This window comes from Octopus sinensis, linkage group LG7 (assembly GCF_006345805.1).
Source record: "Octopus sinensis linkage group LG7, ASM634580v1, whole genome shotgun sequence".
NCBI classification, from domain to species: domain Eukaryota; kingdom Metazoa; phylum Mollusca; class Cephalopoda; order Octopoda; family Octopodidae; genus Octopus; species Octopus sinensis.
In genome coordinates this window covers 27518572-27538738 of record NC_043003.1, presented here as the reverse complement: position 1 = coordinate 27538738, position 20167 = coordinate 27518572, and the positions used below count along the sequence as shown (strand labels likewise).

Genomic DNA, 20167 nt, shown 5'->3' with positions numbered 1-20167 from the left:
ATAACACCTTAGAGAAGAAAAATGAAGTTTAGGGGAACAATATGCTCACTAATGCAGAGAAGCAGTCTGCAGTAACAATACAAGAATTCTAATAAGATGTGTGTGCGTGTGTGTGTGTGTATGTGTGTGTGTATATATATATATATATATATATATATATATACACACACACACATATATATGGTATGTGTATGTTTTACTTGTTTTAGTCATTGGACTGCTGCCGTGACAAGGCACTACCTTAAATATATCAACCCCAGGACTTATTCCCTCAGTCTCTGTTGCAGAACTGCTCTTGTATGGGGATGTAAACAACAAAAGCACTATATGTCAAGCTAGTGGGACAAAAACAGACACACACACACACACATATACACACACATTAGATTAGATCTGGAATGGTATTGCACAGTAGTTTATGTTCTACCACGAATGATTCACAAAATCTTTTGAATTCTACAGACATAAACTGTGTTCCATTGTCAGATACTATCTTGTTTGGGATGCCAAATCTTGCAAACAATTTGTGTAAAAAATTTATCACAGTTGAGGAGGTTGGTTTTTTACACTTACAAATTTCAGGCCATTCCGAAAAAATTATCAACTACCACTAAGTAGTAAGAACCATTTAAAGGACCAGCAAAATCGATGTGTAACCCCAACCACAGAACATCTACTTAAGAACAATGTTTACTTTTTATTGTGGGCAATTCTTTATTTTGCTTTGGCTAACATACAGGTGGTCCACTCTGTTTTACTGTAATTTGTTGTTTCAGTCCCTCAGCCACATTCAAACCTTCAACTGAACTGATTACATTTCCACTCAAAACACTTATGGGTGTATGCCACAATTTGAATAGTTCCATCCACTATGTTATTTGCCCTCTCTTCTAACACTTTGGTTCTGTGTGTGTGTGTGTGTGTGTGTGTGTATGCGCGCGTAGAGCATGCCTTCACTCATTGCCTGCCTCCAAGCCCTCATTTGTATGTATATGGTAAGGTTGGCAAACGCTTCAACCCACTACTGCATCATTCTTATCACCATCATCACTGAGAACATCACTATATTCTTTTATCAGTTTCAGCTCAAAGCTGCAGCCATGCTATATCAGTTTATTAAAGCTCAAGTAAGCAGACAGTCTAACCATCTCTAACAGGCTTTAAAGCAAGAGAATTATCCTTACCTTTCTGAGATTTTCGTCTGTCGTGGAGAATTTGTGCGAAATGGTCCATCAGATATATGTGCTCTTGCTGCTGCAGCTGCCCTGTAAAGTAGATGATAATAATAACAACAATAATCCTGCCTACTATAGGCACAAGACTTGAAATTCTGGGGATGGGTAACAGTTGATTACATTGACTCCAGTACTCAACTGGTACTTTTTTTTATCAACCCCGAAAGGATGAACTGCAAAGTCAACCTTGGCAGAGATTCAACTCAGAAGATGGATGAAATACCGCTAAGCATTTTGCCTAGCATGCTAACAATTCTGCCAGCTCACCACTTTAGTCATAATGGTAGTGGTAATTGTGACAACAATAATGGTGGAGGGGATAATAATGGTAGGGATAATAACCATTTCTACATTAGCTATGCAGGGCTCAATATTAACAATATTAATGTAACAGAAAAATGTCTTATGAAATGAAAAGGAAAATTAATAAAAACACACCAAATCATTTGTCATATGGTTAAGCTGGAAAATTGTCCCTCAGGAGAGAGCCAACCTGGGGTTGAAACATCAGCCAATAGCACACACTTTTCTCTAAATACAAACCTGGATGTTTATTTGAACAAGAACTGCCACAACTTGAGCCTTCCAAATTTACCGACACAGAAAGAAAAATCTAAGCGGGAAGAGTATAAAGAATTAATATACACTTATTACTATGCATTAGGTAAACCATCTCAAGAGAGACACACTGCAAACTTTTACAAAATATGGAGAACATAAATCAAGAGAGCAGATCCTATTTGGATGAAAACAAGCTAGCAAATGTTAAGGGGATATCTTTAGAAATAATAGACTCACAGATAGTGAAATAATCACGATCAAGCATGCAACAAAAAAATGACCTAAATATAAGACAAGAAGGAAACGAAGACTCGGATGAAGAGAATAGCCTACCACATGCTTTAATTGAAAGACTGTCATCTGACTAAATCATACAAAAACCTAAAGAAATAAGAAACTCTAATAAACCTGGTAAAGAGAGCCAGAAAAGTGGTAAAGAAACAGTATTTGAAGACTGTACATTTGCTGAAGAACACAGAGAATTTATGATAGAAATGAAACAGAAAATTCTGAATGAGCTTGCAGTTGTAAGACATACAAGTATGAATGATAGAGAACCACTTCATAAACTCTCATAAACTCTCAAAAAAAAAAATTAAAATTGGCAACTATGTAACAAAAGAAATCATTAAAACTTGATCTTATTGAGTTAAATTATTTATGCATCTGCTAAGGCAATTGAAACCAGTTGTATGTCTCTGATAAAACAAAACCAAACCTAAGAAGAAATCAAACTGGAGAATTAAGACTGAAAAAGAGATTTAATTAATGAGAGGGGAAATATCAATACTAAATTAACTAATCTTATTTCTTTATTGCCCACAGGGGCTAAACATAGAGACAAACAAGGACAGACAAAGGGATTAAGTCGATTACATTGAAAGGATGAAAGGCAAAGTTGACCTTGGCGGAATTTGAACTCAGAACGTAATGGCAGACGAAATATCACTAAGGATTTCGCCCGGCCTGCCAACATTTCTGCCAGCTCACCACCTTCAAACTAAATTAACTAATCTGTGGAAAGTAAGATACAGAAAAGGAAGAAAGATGAAGAGGAAATATGGATTCTCACCAAGAGAAGGACTACTTTCAAAAAACGAACACTGAAACAAAAAGTCCAAGCAAAAGCTCAAAGAATACAAAGATTTGAGAAGAGAAACTGGTTTTACAAGCACAATAAGCTGTTCACATCCTATGCCAAAACATTCTACAGACAAATAGGGAAGCAGAAAATTACCATTGAAAGATTCCCACTCCCATGAAAGATCATGAAAACTTTTGGAAAAAGATTTGGAGTGATAAGAAGACATACAATGAAAGTGCAGACTGGATTAGGTGCACAGAAGGATCCAACCAAAATTTACCAGAACAAGCATGGGAAGGCATCATAACAACTGACCTAAGGATGACACTCATGAAGGCTCATAAATGGAAATCCTCTGGTAAAGATAAGATGCCAAATTTCAGACTTGCATCACTCCTGTGCACACATGCAAAGTTAGTTCAGCTGTTCAATAACATTGTGACAGATCCTAAGCAAGTGGTATTATTTACCTTCTTCTAAAGAATAATGAAACCAAAGTCAAAACAAAAACTACTGGCCCATAATCTGTTTATCCATCACTTATAAAATTTTAGCATCCATCATCTTAGAGAAAACATATGCATTTATAGAACAGAATGATATTTTCTTCACCGAACAAAAAGGGTGCTGACAAGACTCATATGGATGCAAAGATCAACTCCTAATTAATTGCATGATCCTTGAGAACTCATAACAAATGCAAAACTCTCAGTTCCACATCGAATGATTATAAAAACGCCTTTTGACAGCATAACACATTGATGGATTTTGAAATCAATGGACACCTTCAAAATTTCTGCTGTAATTTCAAACTTTCTGAAGGAAAAAAGTGCATAACCAACTGGCTGATAACCAACCTCTGCATGGCAAATATGTAGCCTGTAGCAAACAAGCTGATGTGGACCAGGAGCCAACCCTACATACTTCAGGGCTAAAGGCAGAGAGCAAAAGCTTCATCTTTGCTGCTCAAATTCAAAGCTTATTGACCTACAACTACCAAGCCAATGTGAAGAAAAATGGAGCAGACCCAAAGTGTTGATTCTGCAATGATGGAACCACTCAACCTCATAATGTAAAGTGAAGAATGTACCAGTGAAGTATAAATCAAGACCTGACAGAGTTGGCCACTGGTTAAGATGTCGGCACTATAAAATAAAATCTGTTGACAAATGGTATAGGCACCACTCTGATGGAGAAAATGTAACGGTTCTTTGGGACTTTCCAGTATACAGACAGAACCATTAAAGCTGATAAACCAGATATTGTTGTGAAAGATCAAAACAATAAAATCTGTTTATTGATCAACATGAGTATTCCTTGTGATTCTCATATCTCAGCAAAAGAATTTGACAAGCTCAGAAAATATAAAATTTGCTCATTTAAATTGAAAAAAATGTGGCATCTCAAGGCAGTTACAATACCAGTGATTGTAGGAGCATTTGGAATGAACAAGAAAAGGAACTGAAAATTATATGAGAATGATCCCTGGCTTACCATCCATGCAAAAAATGCAAAAGATTGTTTTAACTGGTACGTCACACATATTGAGAAGAGCATTGTCGACGTGAGAATGATTACAACCCATGTAATTTTTTTCCTTTTTTCTTTTCTTTCTTTTTCTTTTTTTTTTCTTTTTCTTCTTTCATGTAACTTGACTTTTAAATGAACACTCTGGTACGCTTAATTTAATAGCCTACAAGTGCATACAGGGAATTTCTTTTCCCTAGGCGTCAGTAAGGCACCCAGCAAGAAACGGAAACAAAATTGAAAGAAGAAATTGAAATAATAATAATTATAATAATAATAATAATAATAATAATAATAATAATAATAATAATGAAAATTATATTCAAATTTTGGCACAAAGCCAGCAGCTTTAAGGGCAGAGGAAATAGTTGATATCATCCTATACCAGTACTTGACAGGTACCATGCCTTATTGACTCCAGAAGGATAAAAGGCAAAGCTGACTGATGGGATTTGAACTCAATGTAAAGAATAAGAACAAATACAACAAAGCATTTTTTCTGATGCTCTAACAATTCTGTGAGCTTGCTGTTTTTAAAGGGTTCAGATTTAGGTTCAACACTAGTGATTTGGGGAAAAGATGGGTAATCAATACCTATTTCTTTATTACCCACAAGGGGCTAAACACAGAGGGGACAAACAAGGACAGACATAGGTATTAAGTCGATTACATCGACCCCAGTGCGTAACTGGTACTTAATTTATTGACCCCGAAAGCATGAAGGGCAAAGTCGACCGCGGCGGAATTTGAACTCACAACGTAACGCAGACGAAATACCGCTAAGCATTTCGCCCGGTGTGCTTACGTTTCTGCCAGCTCGCCGCCTTTAAAGATGGGTAATCAATACCATTTACTGCACTAATTGACTGGTACTTTATCAGCCCCAGATCAGGGCAAATTTAATTCCAGTAATAATGATGAATAATGGTGCTCACGAGACGACAACGACAACAGAGGAGGAGATGAATGTAAGAAATAGTGTTCTTGTAATAATATACTGATGTTCTAAGGTGCCTGTTTGTGAAATGGCAAGGACTGTGCAGGAGATAGTGTTCTTGAGAAGGCATAGTAATAGAATATTTTAGATGTATAAGTTTTAGTAGTGACTGGACATGTAGTGGCAAAAATCAAGTGAAAGAGAGAGTGTTCTTATAGTTCTGTTGCAGTGTGGTTTAAGAGTGTTGTAAAAATGTCAGAGTGTCTTAAAGTTGATTGTTCACACAATGGCAAGAATTGAGTGGAACAGATGTTAAGATGTGGTAGTATCAAGATGAATGGTGGATTGCTAAAGATACAAAATGGCCTTGGATGTGAGGTAGTCCTTTGACCTATACAGTAACCTAACCTTATGGGAAACAAATCTACCAATTGACTATATGCAAGAACCTGAAGAAAAATCAGGTGAAAAAGTAAGACCAAGTAATACAAAGAAGACCTTTCCTTAAGTGGTTTGACTGCCTCACCATGTGATACCTCAACCTATCATAAATGGGAGGAAGTTAGGGACCTCATAAATGGGAGGAAATTAGGGACCCCGCTTCCTATTGAAAGACATGAGTTTGGTCTTGCCAGGGTTGAAAATTACCAGCCACTTCTCACTCCATTTCTTAACAGCCTGGAAATCCATCTCTTGATTAGTAGTAGATTCCAAAGAATTTAGTGACTTTGTCATTACTAAACTGGTGTTTGGAATATAAATTAATACAAAATTTAGATAGATTTTTGTTTAGATCAATTTAAAGCATGAAGTTTGTATCACAAAGCCAGAGGCAATCTCAATCTGGTTGCTATCAAAGAATTTAAGGAAACAGATTGAGGTTTGAGGTATTTTTGGTTATTGCAAATAAAGAGGTGGTGCCCACATCAGCTCAAAAAAAAAAAAAGAAAACCTTTAATAAATCATCTAAAATATTTTGGCATTTTTAAACATTTTTGACACCAATCTACTCAAGTTCCATGATAAAAAAATCTAAAACCTCTAATTTCAAAATGTTTCTTTAAACCCTTCACTTACTATGGAGTACAAATCATCAACAACTTTTCTCCATTATTCTCAACTTTGGACAGTTGAAGATGAATTCATCTCTTAGGTTTTGTGAGTTTAGAACAGTCATTGATGCTTCTGTAACTCAGTTTTTTTTTTCTATGTAAGGATATTGGCCCTACAGAAGTCCATTTTTACCTCTGAGTAGTTCATGTTAATCTGGCCTCTAATCTTTGACCTGTCCAGCATGAAATACCCTATTAGGAGCTCGTGCTCCACTGGTATAGCACTCAGGAAAAAATGTCAAGATACAAGCGTCCACACTGCTACAAGAACTTGACATTGTGGTGGTCATTTTAAAATTAAATTAATGGGCATCGGATGGCCATCTGGCATCTTCCATCAAAAAATCTATAAAACACCAGCTTAACAATAAAAGCATAATTATTACAAAAACCCTCCAAATTCATTGAGACACACAAATTGTATTTCATTGGAAACATGCTAAACCAAAAGTATTTATCTAAATTTGTTGGCTACTGCCCTCAACCAAACTTACCCTGACCGTGACATTGGTTTACCAGAATCTTGGAGACTGGTACATTTGTGGTCCTGTTCATGGCGGTGTTTCAGACAATAATTTTTCTGACAGCGGTCACATCTTACGGGAACCATCTAAAAAAAAAAACAAATGAAGAGATAGCATTTAGAAGTCAGTCTTTTTTAACCCTTTAGCATTTAAACAGGCCATATCTGGCCCAAATATGCTTTTTGTTTTATGGTCTAACCAGCCAGATGCAGCCTATCACACCTACCATTCAATGTTATTCTAAAAACATACAATCATATCATATCAAAATTTCAAAACTATGAGATAATTCATGATTAATTAAATACAATGTAGGTGCAGGAATGGCTGTGTGGTAAGTAGCTTGCTAACCAACCACATGGTTCCGGGTTCAGTCCTACTGTGTGGCATCTTGGGCAAGTGTCTTCTGCTATAGCCCCGGGTCGACCAATGCCTTGTGAGTGGATTTGGTAGACGGAAACTGAAAGAAGCCTGTCGTATATATGTATATGTATGTGAGTGTTTGTCCCCCTAGCATTGCTTGACAACCGATGCTGGTTTACGTCCCCGTCACTTAGCGGTTCGGCAAAAGAGACCGATAGAATAAGTACTGGGCTTACAAAGAATAAGTCTCGGGGTCGATTTGCTCGACTAAAGGCAGTGCTCCAGCATGGCCGCAGTCAAATGACTGAAACAAGTAAAAGAGTAAAAGAGTAATGTGAATGAAAAATAAAATAATCTGAATGTTGAAGGGTTAACTCATTTGTTTTTTAGGTCAGGTCAATCCTGACTGAGAACACTATCGACAGATATGTCCCAACTGTGGTGACCACCCCATGTATTTGATGTACCTAGTATTACATTGTTCAAAGTCTTTAGCTTTTATGAGATGAATTTTGATTTGAGGGAAATCTGGTGGCTATTTCTAGCAAATTGGTACAGTTGTTTTCACTATCAGAAAATATGAGAGGCTTAGTTCACCATCAAAAAAGGAATGTATCAATTGAAACTGAATTAATATAAATAGAGAGGTAATTATATATGTCAGCTGGATGGCCATGTCAGTTGTATGGTTTGTACATGTTCTTGGGTGACAAAAATCTATCTTAAGGTTTAATGCAATCACCTGGCTGTTAGATACATTTAGTGGGGTCCACTTTGTTGCAAGCTTCTAAACCCAGACACCAATGTATAGATAACCCAATAGCCACTGTTCCATTCTTCCTTTCCTCATCCATGTCTGAGGCCCTTCAACAAAATCATTCTTTCTTGACTAAATCACACACACACGCACACACACACACACAGAGGCATGCACATAGATATCCAAAGAGATATAAAAGAATAAAATATGAAATAACTCACCTCTTTCTGTTTACATCCTTTAAATGAACATTTATTTACATAAATCTGTAATGAATAAACAAATTCAAATATCAATACTTGAAAAATGGAGGAAGTAAAAAACATTTTCATTTTCACAAAAAGGAAATACTAGTAAATAATTTTTAAGAACCATTTCCACAATTCTCTCTTTTCTCACATATACATAATCATTTATCATCATCATCATTTTACTCTTCATTCTTTTGTGCTTTCATGGATCATACAGAACTTGTTGAGGCAGATTTATATAGTCAGATGCCTTTTCTGTTGCCAACCCTCATCTATTTCCAAGCTTCTACCAAATCTACTTCAGAGAACACTTGTCCAAGATACTGAGCAGTGGAACTGAACCTGAAACGACATGTGTGTGTGTGTGTGTGTGTGTGTGTGCACATGTATTTCCTTGTTTTAACATCATGTGAAAGTTGTAAAAGGGTGTCACTGTCATATAAGCAGTGTCATTTCCAATAGTCTGCCAAAATTATGTCTCGCCATGGGGAATTTGGTGAGGATTGGGAACACGAAGGGTATTCAACGATGAAAAATTTGCCTCAACAAATTTAGTCAAACCCATGCAAGCATGGAAAAATGGATGTTGAGACAATGATGATATATTAATATATATAAAGGGTAAAAGACACCCTTCAGTCATGAATGACCAGGATATGGGACCTAGAAAGTTACCCTTTGAGACACAAGTCCAGGCAAGGTTGTTTATGGAAGACCAGCAGTCACCCATGCATACCAGCCTCCCTTCTCCTCATCACCAATTTTATCCAAGTTAAAGGCAAAAGCCAATACAGCTTGGCACCAGTGATGCTGCAACTCATTTCTACAGCTGAGTGAACAGGAGCAACGTGAAATAAAGGGTCTTGCTCAAGATAACAACACATAGCCTGGTCCAAGAATCGAATTCATTCCCTCATGACTGTGAGCCAGATGCTCTAACCACTGAGCCATGTGCTTTCACACACACACAAACATATATATATATGTAATTTAATGTCCATGTTCTTTGCTGGAATGGACTGGCTAGTTTGACAGGATCTGATGTCTCTAAGGACTGCATTAAGCCTCAATGTCTGCTTTGGCATGGTTTTATGGCTGGATGCCCTTCCTAACACCAATATTAGGAGCCCCCACCAAAAAAAATAATAATGAAGCCAGTGGCATGAATTTGAGTAACAAAGTTAACTAGAGAGGGAAATGCATTAAATGCTAGAGTCATGACAAAGTCTTATTAAAATTTCTCTTGCAGACAGAGAAATGAAATGAAAACACTGTATGTGAAAGGGAGATAATTTCAAAATATTACAAATTTTTCAGGTAGATTGACAGGGTTTAGGAGAAAAGGACACTTGTCTGTTTCTGGAATGAGGAATAGTTATGGATAGCAGTTTCAGCCTTGGTCTGGCTGTATCCAAATAACATACACCCTTCATAGAAACACCACAAACACAAGCACACTGACAACACACAAAAATAGCAACACTCAAATACACACACAAACTATTAAATATTCAAACATAAACAAAAGCGAAAAAAAAAAGAGTTGTTGATACCTTTCGGCGTTGTCTGGCAGGATCTGACTGACAATCATTGTCTATATGATGGCCAATCACAACATCTGGAAGTTCTCCTTTCTTTAAGCCAATTGGCGTATTGCATAAGGGACAGACTGGAACTTGGTTGTCCTGCAAAATACAAGAATATGTGAGGAAGGATGAAGAGGAAACTGCAGAGGTAAATAAATGAAAATGAAAATACAAGGGGAAATGACATCTGATCTGGGAACTTTAAAATTTATTAACTACTAGATATGATATGTTTTCCATCATAGTTAACAATACCAGATCATATCATTCCTAAGACAAATTACCTGTCTATCAAAGTTAACATTATCAAATGATTTACTACTTCTCATAACTCTCCTGAGATATGACACTAGTCTATCACAGTTAACACTATCATATGATCTGATACTTATTATATAGCTTCTGTGATATGACACCAGCCTAAAACAACTCTCTGCTGTTTTAATATTTATGTTTCCAAACTAATTTGAACTGTATGATACAGCAATTACAAATCTTTATATATAAAGCTGAAATTGTCTGTGTGTAGCAGGTTTGGTAGCCTTCAACTAACACTATCTCCTTCGAGACCCTGCGACACAAGTTGACCAAAATCGAGAGTATGATAGGTTTGCTTTTCCTTCCGTAGAAGAAAAATTCGAATTGGACCATGTTAAGACCAAAAATTATTTACATCAAAAAGGTGCTTTTTTTCTATGAAAATCCCTATTTTTTACGATTTTTTACTGCTGTGTCACCATTTTTCGGTGTATTTCAACCAGAAAAATGTTCACTTAAAGAGAATAACAAGCTACATAATGCAAAATTTTTACTTTTCAAACATTCCAACTCTAAAGGGTCGAAAGGAAAACAAACCCGAGCAATGCCAGGCTATACTGCTAATATGAAATAAATACATATACTCACTACTACCACCACCACCACCACTAACAACAACAATAACAATAATCACACAAAAATATTTTGAATTAGTTACCTTTTTGTATGATTCTGGACATTTGTGTGTTGCATACTGAATATGATCACGGCTAGAAAAGAGAACAGAAAGAATATCAGATATTTAACTATGTAAAATGACAGTTTATTATCGTTGCAGTCAACTTTGCATTTCAGCCCTCTGTGCGTAGATAAAATAAAATACCATTTAAGCATTGTAGGCAATTTAATTGACTAACCTACCACTTCTCCAAAATTTTCAGACCTTACAACAGTTAGAAACAATTATTATCATTGTTATTTATGATTGCTGTATGGTATAGGCATGGCTCTGAGGTTAACAAGCTTGCTTTCCAATCATAATCTTGGTTTCAGTGCCACTGCGTGGGACCTTGGGCAAGTGTCTTCCATTAGAGCCCATAACTGACCAAAACCTTGTAAGTGCATTTTAGGTGATGGAAACATTATGAAGCCCATCAGGAGTGTTTAAACACTTGTCCTGACATCATGTAATGATTGTAAACGAGCATTAATGCCATACAAGTGATGTGTTTCCAGTCTTCCATGAGGAAATGTTGCCTTGGTAACACTTGATGACAGGAAGAGTATCTGACAATAGAAAATCTGCCTCAGCAAATTCTGTCTGACTCATGCAAGCATAGAAAAGTGGATATTAAATGATGATAGTGGTATATGAACACAAAACAATCACCAAGAACAACTTTGTCATTCATCATTACATGACCAATAAAATAATGATTAAGAACCGAGAGTCAATTTAATTAACTATAACCCTACTCCTACAAAATTTCAAACCCTGTCTCTCTATTAGAGAAGAGAGTGGAAGGATTGTTAGAACTAGGAGAAAATACCTTGCAATATTTGTTCTGACTAGGGCAGTAAGCTCATAGAATCATTAGCATGCTGGGCAAAATGCTTAGTGGTATTTCGTCCATCATCATGCTCTGGGTTCAAACTCCACCAAGGTCGACTTTGCCTGTCATCCTTTTGGGGTTGATAAATAAGTACTAGTTGAACACTAGGGTCAATCTAATGAACTTAACCCCCTCCCCCCAAAAAAAATTGCTGGCCTTGTACCAAAATTTGAAATCAGTATTTGTTTTGGCTCTTTACTGTCTGAGGTCAACTTTGCTTTCATCCTTCTAAAAGATCTGCCACTTTTGAAGAATGCAGTATCTCAACAGGTAACAACTGGCAGATCTTTCAGGAACATTCTTCCGCTTTTGAAGTGCCTGTGCCACTCAAAACATTGCGTATGACCCATTGCCTCATTGTTGTAAGCTTTCCAAAGCATGCTCAATGTCTCTGTAGCAGACATCCCAAGTTTAACACAAAATTTCATGTTGGCTCTTTGTTCCAACTTCTACATACTACAGCATAAATATGATCACTAAAACACAAATTTCACAACTTGAGAAGTAAGCACAACGATGTCACTTGGCACATTGCCTCATGAAGGTCACTGCTAACACTCACTGTAGATACAACCATGTACTGAAATGTGTTGATGTGCTACAGAACTAGTCCAGGAACTCTCTGATACCACCTCATATAATAAGCTCAATAGTTTTTTTCATAGTCAAAAATCACAGGGAAAAGTAACTGATCCTTGACACTACAGAGTTTTTTTGGGTTTTTTTCTCATGCCTGCAATTAGTTTTAAAGTGAAAGTCAATCGACACAACCAATCCCTTTCTTTAAACTTGGAGGTCTGAGCACAGTGGATTTGTAGGCTAAGACAGTTGCACTGATCAGCAAACTGTAGGTTTTACAATGAAGTGGCTTTCTCAGGGAGAGAGAGCTCCATCTACCCTGAAATATTCTCATTATTATGATAAAGAGATGTTGTTTAACTCCAAGTCAGCCTTAATCCAGTTCAAAGGCATTGTACCAGTGATCATACCTTCCTATACCCTCATACCTGCAGATATATTTGCATCTAGGACTATGCTTAGCAAACATCACTTTTTTCAGACAATGTGATGAAAGAAAGTTGACTGCTATTTCTAGTATGTTGTGTGTTCACATGGAGCTCCTCACTTACTCATAATCTAGAATGAGTTTTGCAGGCCAGTATTTGATGAGTTAAAATGGACAAATCACCATTGAAGGCCATCTATAAATACAGACTTAACAGGAAAAAAAAAAATCAGCAACTGTAGATAACATCGACCTTCAAAGCAAACTACTGACAACAAACTTGTTTATTAAAAGAAACTGGTTCATTAGAAAATACATTCATTTAATCCAGCAATTAACCAGGTCACATTGGGTCATCACACACACAACTCTGTGTGCGCGTGTGTGTGTGTGATTTTAAGATCCAAGTGTCCAGGTGTAGAAAGCTAGCTTCGAGCAGTCCCAGTCCGTAGTAAGTATAAAAAACAATTTTCAGGAGCAATAATAGTTTATTAGCATAGAAGGTTGTAGGTTTTTCCCATATCGTAGTTAGATAAACTGCAAAAAAGTTATTTCATATTTCACAATTAGTATCTAGGGTTGCTACGAATGCGTAAAAAATCCAAATAGAGGAAATGAAGTATGCAAAATCCAGGCTACATATGTTTCCTAGCTAGCAGAACCTCGGAAGTAATAATTACTCAACGAGAGGTACTCCATTGGTTACTCATCAGTCCGTGTTGTCAACGGATCCCAAGTTAACTCGCACACACCAAATTATGTAGTGATACGTTTTTGAGAGTGTAGATTACGATTTTGCTCAGAACATAACATTTTTGAAAAAGGAATTTCATTTTATTCTTGTCGTTCAAACCGAAAAGATCCTAAGTCTCTTAAAATCTCTCCTTAAAATATATATTTTTCAATGACATTTTCGGCAGTGTAGATTACGTAATGTCTTAACTTATTTCCAAACATATAAATCTGGAAAAGAAAGGTGAAGTGAAAATGCTGAAGGTACGAACTTAGTGGAAAATTCGTGGCGCGATGGAACTAAAACGATCTAAAAGAGCATGTATGTGTGTGTGTATGTATATATATATATATATATACATACATATATACACACACATTAAGGTATCTCAACACAATCATACGAAGGATTGCCACACTTAAAAAGTTATCTGCACAATTTTAAAACAAATATGCATTTTTCAGAAAACTATGAAGAAAGAAGGTCAAGGGACGGGTACCAAAATGTAATTAAGCTACACACAAATTTATTTTGTTTTACTAGTTTTAGTTACTGGAGTGCGGCCATACTAGGGCCATACACACACACACACATATATATATATATATATATATAAAGCTGCATGTCGATACTAGTAAGTACTTCGTTTGAGAATTGGTCCGGACGTTGACCTAATGGGAGATAATTCTGTTTGAATGCTTGTGTAAGTTACACGCGCGCGCGTGTATATGTGTAAGTGTGTGTGTGCTAATGAGAAAGGTGTTTTCTTTTGAAAAATATATTAAAGACACGCTCCTGTTAGAGTTTGATTCTTTTTACGACTTGGGTCTGCCTGGAGCGTCTTTCAACATAGGTCTATTTCTGCTCGATCAAAGCTGGCTAAACAACAGCAAATGCATTAGTAAAGTTGTGTAAGGCGGTAATAGTGGCGGAGAGAATCGGCAAAAGCAGTGTGACTTCTATGACGTTGGGATCTTGCCAATGTCAAAAGACCACTCACAATAGATAGTGTTTACGGAACAATTAAACATTTAGAGATCACGCAAAATGAAAGAATGTTTAGGTTAATGAAGAGTAATTTCATATTTGTGTGTGTATGCAGAAGACGACGATGAAAAAGTTGTAAGATTGCCTACAGAAATCTAATCTCGTGTCTGACGTCAACAATATGGTCGTACTAAATAAGCACAACGAAGCGACCCAACAGCTTCGACAGTCTAAATTCGAAACCTGAACTAACTTGAAATCCTCACAGCAGCAGCCTACATGCATACGTACATACATACATATTGATGACTTGCAGAAAATGAGAGGACAAAAAAAACATGAATGGGAAGGGGATTAAGCTGTCATGTCACCCCAAGACAACCATCAATGAAAGAGTAATTTTTAATTCATACTCACCAAAATACTTGAGAACAAGCATCACACTTCATTGGCAAAAAATCTGCAAATATAAAATTTTAAAAAATTGTTTAATGATTATTTTTAACTATGTTTGTTTCATTTTCTTTCTTTCTTTTTTTCCATGAGTAAATATATAATTGGCTGCACTTATGATACCAGTGTATTACTAGTACCTATTGCAACTATAATTTATTATTAAACCAAAACAAGCTTTGATAAAAACACATGATCAAAACTGTTCAAGCCATGACTATTCATAAAGTGTCCTTCAGTTGTCAAGATGGCAGGATGTGATTAGAGGTAAATTTGCCTGCTATTTCTAGAAAGTCAAGTAATTACAAACAGGTTCTCTGTAGTTTTATATATATTATCCAGGGTGCAGTGAATAAACTGTCGTCTAAATTATGCAAAAGTGAAAATAACACTGACATCTCATTTTAACAGATATATTTATCAAAATTACATGAAAATATCTTGAAATACTAAAGAGTAAATTTATTCAATAAAATCACCATTGGCCTCAACCAAGGTCTCCAGACAACTTCAGAATCTGCTGCAACTCTTCTCGACAGTCTCTTTAAGTTGGTCAATACTGCCATAATCCCTGCCTTCAGTTTGTCTTTGGTGTGTTACAAGGAATTTTGTTGGTCTCTCACGCAACTGTGCCTCCCACATAATAATCAAGGGATTGCAGTCTGGGGAGTTAGGTTGCCAGATGTTAGGAGTGATGTGGTCGCAGAAATTGTCTGACAGCCATGGCTGGGTTCTCCTGCTTCTGTGGCATGGTGCAGAATGTTGTTGCCAGACATAGGGTCTTCCAGCAACCACCCCCTTGACCTAGGGCAGGACTACCTCCTCCAGGCACTTGATGTAGGCCTCCGTGTTGAGTGTGAGGCCATGTGGGAAGATGAATGGAAACATAACGTCACCATCATTAGTGATCACTCCGAACACCATGATGTTGACTGGATGTTTGATTTTTATCATTCTTGGTACATGTTTTGGGGAAATGACAAGCCAGTGGTTGTTCTGTGTGGTCACCATCTGATCCTAGCAGAGATTTTTCTCATCTGAGAAAAACCAAAACATGTTTGGTTGGAAGAGATGCTTGAGTTTGTTAAAAAGCTTCTAAGCAGTCTTTCTTCTTGTCTTTGATGGGTTGAGATAAAAATTGGCCCTTTCTCATCTTGTAAGAGGAATACTGAATGTCTTTATGTACTACTTGCCTGATAAGAAACTCAGACACTCCCATGTCCCTGACTGACTTGGAGGAGTCGTTGTCAATCATAGCCTAGATCTCACCAACAAATTCAGGGGTTCTTTTCTTATCAGAACAATCAGAGTGAGTTTTCCGAGCTGCTGTACCTTCATAATCACCATTTGACTCATCCAACTCTCAAATCCTCTGCACTGTCCTCAGATTGACACCCAATACTCTGAAATGCTTGAAATGACCTTCTTAACCACACAGTCATGCCTAATTGCAAATTCAGTGACTGAATCAAGACTGAGGCCATGATGGGGGCATCAGCATCCTCCTTTTCTTTTTTTTTTTCTTTGCCAACAGGTCAGAGGACTATATCTTGTTCCAGTATTTCATTTTGACATGATTTCTACAAGTGGATACCCTTCCTAATGCCAACCACCTTACAGAGTGTACTGGGTGCTATTTTCATTGTACCAGCCCTAATGCGGTCACCTTGTAACTTACAAGACTGGAAATATCTTTGAATGAGGTGGGGGATAAGAGAAAGGACAGGTGCTTCCAGCAAGGAGTTGATAAGCTGAAGTATGATGGCAATAGCAGAAACAGGTTTACTATTTATGAAAGAGGTTCATGGTTACTTTGTATTTTTCATGGAGTGGATGGGAAAGGCTGAAGAGGGACTCAAAAGAGGTAAATACAGTTATGACAATGTGCCAGAACACACTTCAAAGGAAACATGTCCAAAACAGAGTGGAATTAATAGCAGACACAGTGATTCTTAAAATGACAAATACACCCTCTCTACCTCACTACCCTTGACAAAAAATATCAGAGTGACATTTGCCCCTTGCCTCTCCATCTTTATTAATAAAACAAAATAGAGTTTGCAGTTATATAATTCTTCTAACTTCATTATGGTGTTGGAAAGATACTAATTTACTAAATTTATTAAATTTTAGGTGCAGGTATGGCTATGTGGTTAACTTTTTGCTTGTCCTGAGTATTACATGTGATACACAGGACATATTTCTCTGGCTTCCGTTGCATCATATATGATACATATTCCCAATTCTTTTCAAACAGAGTAATTTAGGACCAGTGAAAAGAAAGCTTTATATTAAACAGGACACTTGAAATAAGGGCTAACTAAAAGTCTGAAAACAAGCATGGATGTTTAGGGTAAACATGAAAATGCTTTGGAAAGGCAACGGGTCAAGAAGTTCACTTTGCATCTCCTATAGCTCTAGGCTGACCAATGCCTTGTGAGTGAATTTGGTAGGCAGAAACTATATATATCTATGAGCATGTGTCTTTGTGCTTGCGCCCCACACCACTGCTTGACAACTGTTGTTGGTTTGTTTATGTTCCTGTAACTTAGCAGTTCACCAAAACAAAAATGACAGAATAACTACCAGACTTTAAAAACATAAGTGATGCAGTTGATTTGTTCAATTAACCCTCTCAAAGCAGTTACCCAGCATGACCACAATCCAATAATTGAAATAAGTCAAAGATAAAAAAAAAGGTGGTGGTGGGCAAACAAATTGCTCCCTTTTCAACCCTCACAGCCCCAACCCTGTTGCCCATGAGAAATGTAGCATTGACGCTAATATTTAATGTAAACTGTTAATAATTGTACCTGACTATCAAAGAAAGATAAAAATGGGCTGAGAAGAATCTGAATTCAGAATATATAGGGATAGAACCAGTCATCATTTTAACAACCACTTTACCATAATAGCAAAGGTCTGGCAGAATTTGTTGAAGCAGATTTTCTATGGCTAAACATGTTTTTCACAGAAGATAAAATCACTTGTATGCTTGTTTACAACTGTGAGGTGATGTCAAGACAAGGTTACACATAAATAGACACACACACTATATATATATATATATATATATAAAATTAATCAAAGGGCATAGTAAGTATGTCTACCTGCTTGAAATAACAGTCAAACCTCTTATCAAATCGTCAAAAATATTTTTGGCAATTTGATAAGAGGTTTGACTGTTATTTCAAGCAGGTAGACATACTATGTCCTTTGATTAATTTTAAACTCTTGGCTATTTAATGCTATTTTTGGCCTGCTATCACCTGTGTCATTGATTCTGTTATCATCATTTTAAAAATATTTACATTGGATAATAATAGAATTAATGACACCTTCACAAATTAATATATATATATAGGTTAGTTAATTGTTTTAGTTATAGATATCTATATGTGTATATATCAACATCTTTTAGCATCTGCTTTGACTGGAACTGGTAAGTCAGAGAGCTGATTTGACTTGGCTTCTATGGATGGATGCCCTTCCTAATGTCAACCACTCCAAGAGTGTAATAGGTGCCGATTACATGTCACCAGCACTGGCCACAACTATGGTTTCACTTGGCTTGACAAGTCTTCTCAAAAACGTAAATTGCCAAAGGTCTCGATCATTTGTCATTGCTTCCATGAGACCCATTATTCAAAGATCATGCTTTACCACTTTGTCCAATTTCTTCCTGGGTCCACCTTTTCACAGGTTCCCTCCACAGTCAGAGATCAGCACTTCTTTACACTGTTGTCTTCATTCATAACAGCTGCATAAAGAAATGTCAAATTTTTTTGGCACATAAAAAGCACTTGCCAGGTCTGCCTGACTGGTTCCCGCACTAATGGCACGTAAAAAGCACCAACTGATCATGCCCAATGCCAGTACCCCTTGACTGGCTCTTGTGCTGGTGGCACATAAAAAGCGCCATCTGAACGTGATCAATGCCAGGCCCACCTGACTGGCTCCTGTGCCAGTGACACATAAAAAGCACCCACTACACTCTTGGAGTGGTAGGCATTATGAAGGGCATCCAGCTATAAAAACATTGCCAGAACAGATTGGAGCCTGGTGCAGCTGCTGGCTCTCCAGACCTCAGTCAAACTGTCCAACCCATGCCAGCATAGAAAACAGACATTAAACGATGATGATGATGATTTCCCTTTTTGCATTTTATTTTACTTTTAATAAGCAATTTGTTTGATTAATAAATTTTATAGTATTGAACTTGTTTCAGAGATATTGATCCAAGCTTGATCTTTTCTTTGTACATTGTTCAAGAATGTTGTTTATGAGATATACTATTCTACTAGTCTTTATTAGGCTAGTATTTGGTGTGATATCATGTTTATGATGTGATGTAGATTGGGAAACAAAAGTATCTAGTAGTCTATGTTCATTGTATTGTCTGAATGTCAACAGTATGTGTGTCTGAAAAAATTCTTTGTTTTATAAGTACTATTTTGTAACTGTAAGTTACTATTTGTTTACTTTGATGTTAATAGTTGTAATAAGTTTATGGATTCTCAGGTCCCATTTATATTTCTAATGCTGTTGACACCACCAGATTGAATGGTGCTGCCCAAATGGCAAAACCATAGTGATTTCATTTGGCAGTTGATGATGAAAACACATACTTGTTATGCACAATTATGAATGTCTTATGTTTGTCTTGTTATTCTGAGTTGTCCTTCATTCTTGTAAGCAGGAAAGTGTTTGTGGATGCATAGTTTGCTGGGATCACTTACATTGGTATTGTCTGGTTATCTTCATAGGTAATCTAATTAGGTTTAGATAACACTTACATATTCATGTTTAGTTTTTGAAGGTTTTGTGGTACATATACACACACACAATAGTCTTTTTTCAGTTTCTGTCTACCAAATCCACTTGCAAGGTTTTGATTACCCCAGGGCTACAGTAGAAAAGACAATTGCCCAAAGGTGCTGCATAGGGGGATTGAAAGCAAAACCACATGGTTGAGACACAAGTTTCTTACTCACACAGCTGCATAAACAAAAAAATTTCATCTACTAATTCTGCTATCTACAAATGGTAAACAGACTTTTTATAAGGTCTATTTACTTATTTCAGTGTCATCCAGTGCAAAAGGTCATAAAATTAAGTTAATGAGAGAGAAACTGACAGACAGAGATTGTGTGTATGTGTGCATGCATGCTTACTGT

General features: G+C 36.7%; 1 protein-coding gene and 1 long non-coding RNA gene across 3 annotated transcripts in view; one reads left to right on the top strand and one right to left on the bottom strand.

Moving 5' to 3' along the window:
• The window catches only part of LOC115214279 (AN1-type zinc finger protein 2A), a 64725-nt gene that overhangs the window by 23318 nt on the left and 21240 nt on the right, over positions 1-20167 (bottom strand). For both annotated transcript variants that reach the window (XM_036504666.1, XM_029783424.2), the window contains exons 2-7: positions 14955-14997; positions 10917-10968; positions 9908-10039; positions 8325-8369; positions 6951-7066; positions 1185-1265 (exon numbers count right to left, since the gene is read on the bottom strand). In XM_036504666.1, coding sequence (XP_036360559.1) covers positions 1185-1265; positions 6951-7066; positions 8325-8369; positions 9908-10039; positions 10917-10968; positions 14955-14997 — 469 coding nt within the window. The remainder of the gene's footprint in view (positions 1-1184; positions 1266-6950; positions 7067-8324; positions 8370-9907; positions 10040-10916; positions 10969-14954; positions 14998-20167) is intronic.
• LOC118764203 lies at positions 446-18607 on the top strand. The gene is made up of 3 exons (XR_004999994.1): positions 446-652; positions 3295-3297; positions 18597-18607. It is a non-coding gene; the product is annotated as an uncharacterized LOC118764203 (long non-coding RNA).